This window comes from Theobroma cacao, chromosome 6 (assembly GCF_000208745.1).
Source record: "Theobroma cacao cultivar B97-61/B2 chromosome 6, Criollo_cocoa_genome_V2, whole genome shotgun sequence".
NCBI classification, from domain to species: domain Eukaryota; kingdom Viridiplantae; phylum Streptophyta; class Magnoliopsida; order Malvales; family Malvaceae; genus Theobroma; species Theobroma cacao.
Window position 1 is genome coordinate 2,675,947 of NC_030855.1, and position 5,002 is coordinate 2,680,948.

At 29.6% G+C, this 5,002-nt stretch overlaps 1 protein-coding gene across 1 annotated transcript; it reads right to left on the bottom strand.

Moving 5' to 3' along the window:
* Window positions 3,503–4,646, bottom strand: LOC18595330 (VQ motif-containing protein 11). Its single transcript, XM_007023228.2, has one exon. The coding sequence runs from the start codon at window positions 4,400–4,402 to the stop codon at window positions 3,812–3,814; it is 591 nt and encodes a 196-aa protein (XP_007023290.2). The 5' UTR covers window positions 4,403–4,646; the 3' UTR covers window positions 3,503–3,811.

Sequence of the window (5,002 nt, forward strand, 5' to 3'; positions counted from 1 at the left end):
AATAATATTTTGGTCGCCAACATTTATAAGTGTTATTATTTTAACTACTCAATTGTTAAAAGAGAAAGTACATGAAAAGGGTTTATATATAACTTGAGAGAGAGCATCTTAGAGGAAATGTGTTGAACTTTTCATGTGTCCCAAATGAATTATGAAGACTCCTATATATATCAAGTACGTAGAAGTAGATGCTTAGAAACAATTAGCGAGAAAATATTTATTGAACATTATGAGAAGATCAAATTCATCATACAAAGAACACATTAGCCCACTACTTATACTGGGGTAATGGGTGGCTACGTACTTAAGTGTAATGATATAGTGGAGCTCAATGACACTAAATATTGTCATTGTTTCATTAAAATAGGAAAAAGGAAGAAACACTTGTATTTCAAGCAAAAGTGAAGAAAAAGACCATTCAACTACTTTCATATATACGAGTCACCAAGCCAATCACTTTAATTTTTTTAAGAAAATTTAAAAAGAAAATAGTGTTTTAATTAAAAAGAAAATAGTATTTTAATTAATCTCTCAACTACTTTAAAAAAAATAGAGTTTTAAAAAGTAAAAAAAGAAAATTTTATTTTGAAAGAAAACAAATTAATTTAAAAAGTACATTTTTTTTCCCTTGATATGTAAAAAAATTGATTTTTTTTTAAAAAAATGAAAAAAACATGTGTATCATTAATCTTATATTTATAATTACAATTTTTTTAATTTTATATAATTTTATCTATTAAGTTGATTTCGCTTAATTTGTGACATCAAATTTAATAAAAAAATTTTGTTAATCACATAAATACATGCAATAAGATAACTCTTTTGCCTCCTTATATTAGACCTAAATGCAAGGTAAATTTCCAAATCATATATAACTAAGTTCTATGCCCACCTTCAAAATTCAAAGGTAATTTGCACTTTTTTCCTCCCCCTTTGAGCCAAAGTCAACAAAGGGTACCATACATCTGATAGGATTTTACATTATAATTATACATGGTATTTCTTTTTGTCCTGAATGACAATTTGATCATAATATGATGCTTTTAGAATTAAGTAATGCCATGTGAGTATGTCAATCACACCTTTTTATCATATCATCAAAATGTATCACATCAATACTAATGTAGTCTCCTTTACCAGTAAAATTGAATGTTGTTAAGAGAAAAAATCAAATTGAAGTAATTCTCAAAATCAAGTGATTAAATTATTTAGATTTTAAATATATGGGTTAAATTGGACAAAATCAATGGATATAAGGACTCATCATATACTTTCACCTAATTATTGAGTGAGGGTGGGGAGGGATATTAGTATTTGGCTTATGATTTTGAATTAGTTTATGTTACCTTTTTGTAAATAAAAAAGTAGACATAATTTAGATTAACCTTAATGAAAAGTGAAGCAGATACATGTGTCTTGTCTTCGATAATTAATTACTCTTCAAAGCCTAAAATTCAAGTTTATCATTTTTATATACAAATAAAGAGAGATAAATAAACTATATATGCTAAATTATTTGAAAATTTAATTTTAACTCGTTACTGTTTAATTTGAAAAAATGGGAAGTCTCAACCATTTATAAGTTTAAATTTTTTTAATTTTCTTCCAGATTTGTTCGATTAGAGGTAATACAATTTATGACAAAAGGTTAACTTAATAAAATATGTAATATCCACGCTTCTAAACTTTCTAACATTCCTTACCTACTTGGTATAGGATTAAAACAATTTGTTTAAAATGCTTGACATGAATCCTGAACTGATACTAAAATAATTGAAAACCATATGAAAAGCAAAATATTGAAGCTACTATAATTCAAATAAATTTGGGTTTATCAAACCAAGATGAAAAAATATACTAATAACTAGACTTAGCTATTTTGTATACAATACAACACGAACATGGTACGGATTTAAGCGAGTTTGAGTTTAGGATTATTATGTTTCATGTACTAATCATGTCAACACGGTTAAGACGCAAATACATCTTAATCTTGTTAATCACGCTTAAACTGTTTAAAACACAATTAATTAATCGAGTTATTGTGCACCTATATAATCCGTGACTCATTTATTATCTATTTATTTAAACATGTTTAGTACATGATTAAGATTTATTAATTGATCTATATAAATACTAATATTTTTAGAATGATTAAGATTTATTGATATTGAATTTTATTATATTTGATAAATATTATGATATTTATGATTTTTTATTGTAAATTTGTAAAATAGAAAAATATTTTAATTTAATCATTTTAATTACATTAATCATAATCAATCATGTAAATAAATCGTGCCCTATCAAATAAAATTTAACCCTACACGTTAAATAAACATTATATTTATTTAACTTATTTACATACATGTTTAAGATTCTAACAAGATTATTTAATTATATTGTATTTATAATAACTTATATAATTATTAATAATTTATTTATATACATATTTAAAATTTTAATATAATTATTTAATTATATCATATTTATGTTCACCTATATAATTGTTAACAACTTATAATTACACGACATATTTAAGACATGAAAACGCGAGCAGGCCATTCTATTAATAACCCAACCACCTTTCCTTGCTATTAAAACCATTGGTGAGAAATTTATTTACGTGTAATAAAAGTAATATCACGTATTTTATTTCTTTCCATCTTATCAAAGAAAAAGGTGAAAGGAATTATATCGCGTGCCCAAATTACATTCACTGTATTTTTACTTGGTAAAAAACATTGCAGAAAGAACACGTAAGTTATGACAGACGTTGATCTTGAAATGGACGGTGAAGATTGAATAAAATTATTAAAAATAAGGTTTTGAGAAATACGAGCAGATGGTGAGGATATAAGTCCTAAATTTCAGACTGAGGTAGATTTGAAGCAGTCACTTTTACTACAATAATGTTTGGATATACTGGCATTTATTAGTATTACTGTAATAAGGACGAATCCTACCCGTTGCATTGTCTGACAAAGGCTCCGCTTGCTCCCCACTCATTAAATCCAACGGCTCTCCCACCCAGCTTTGCCGTACAATTAATGCTCACACGGGTAGAGAATATCACTTTCCCACTCTCCCTTTTACTTTTTTTTTTATTTTTTTAAAATTACATCATATTTTTAAAAGTATTTATATTTTTTAATTCAAAAAACATATTCGAATTCTTTTCATGCATAAAAAAAAAAATACATCTTGATTCGAATCTACGATATCTTAATATCTAAAATAAAAATCTCATATTAATAAAAAATATAAATTCTTATATTAATTATCATGAGTTTTTATTTTTAATTTAAAAAATATATTAATTAAATAAATTTAAAACTTGTCTATTTATATGTGATTCGTGACAATTGCATCATACGAAAATGAAAACATTTCTCTTGTAAAAAGTATGATCATATTTTTATTTTTCTAAAATGTTAGTTTATCTCGAAATGATTTTTTCCATATAATTTTTGAATAAAATCTTAACCTTTTACCCTACAAGTAAAAATAAGTAAATGGGCTGTTATTGAGAAAGAAATATACAGGAAAAGCAAAGAAAATGGAATCTTTAAGTCGCAGTAATAATTTAGAAAGAAAAGCCATCATATCAGCTGCACACTGCATCCATTTGTGCCGAAGCCAGCGCAAAGGGAGCGCGTAAGCAATATGTTAGGCAGACAAAGCATCAGCAGCCATTTCTGATTTTCTGTTAGCTCCTAAAAGGTTAAAAACTTTAAAACTGCTTAAAGAAAACTGAAAATAATTAACACTAAAATCCATTAAAAATCTCATCTAATTCTTAATAAACAAATCATTTGGAGGAAGAATTATCATCATAATTATGCTCACTTTCCTTACGAGAATGTAAAGGGAACAAAGGCAACAACTCAGGCTCAGCTCCTCCTCTAGGCGTACTCAGAGGGCTCGGATGCAGATAAAATCCCTTCTCCGCAATAGCTCTCTCTTCTTCCTCAAATGGGGACCTCGAGCTCTCACTTCCGCCGCGCGACGTCGGGCTCACGCGCGGCCAGAAGTCCAACGTCGAAACCGGCGAAACCAAGAACCCTCTTTGTCTGACGAACAAGAAATCCGAAGGCCATTCGCTTTTGCCAATGTTGTTGCTGTTCAGCTTGATTTCGAGCTTTTTCATGGCTTGTCTACGTTCGTGGAGCTTGAAAACAGGCTTCTTAGGGCCCATGTCGGTGGCAGCGCCTGGCCGAGCTGGGTGTGTGAGAGGGAGCTTTTGAGCTGAAGGGTCGTCGGGGGCGCCTGTGAGCTGCTGAACTATGGTGCGGAAGGTGGAAGGGTCGGCTTGGACGAAGGTGGTATTGGGTGAGGTTGGGTGTGCGGGTTGGTGCTTGGTGGTGGTGGTGGTGGTGGTGGTGTTAGAAGAGGCAGCCATGGAAGAGAATAGAGTGGTATATTGGGTGTTCGTATAGGGTGGAGAAGGAGGAGTTTTAAAGCTTATGTTTCGATTTGGGTGGCTTATGTTATGGGGCAATGTGTCGGTGGGGAAGAGAAATTGTCAGATTGTAGAGAGTCAGCGGGAGGAGTGTTGGTGTATTAATAATCGAGAGGGCAAGATGTCAAAACTATGACTTGCTTTGCTTGCTATCCTACTTCTTTCTTCCTCAATAAATAATGTCCTGTACCAATGCCGCCTGACTTTTTCAAAATTCGAGAAGAATATTTCTTGAATATTTCAAATGAAAAATATCATTTTAATTAATAATAATCAATCAACTGTTGATCTTAAAGATATATTTAATTAAAAAATAAAATTATAAAAATTTAATTAAACATAATATAAAAATAAAAATTTATTTAAATTTTTATAAAATATTTAAAAAATATTTTCAAATATTTATAAACCAAAATTAAGTATAATAGCATCCACAGGAAACACGGGTTTGACCCCCCAACCACACGTTTTCCATTGTCCCACTTCCACAAAAAGGGTCAAAGCTTAATGCCTTGAAGCTTCGGCGTAATCCTAAATTAA

Bases quoted from the DNA above. Each gene is read 5' to 3' on its own strand.
- LOC18595330 (XM_007023228.2), bottom strand. From the start codon at position 4,402: ATGGCTGCCTCTTCTAACACCACCACCACCACCACCACCACCAAGCAC.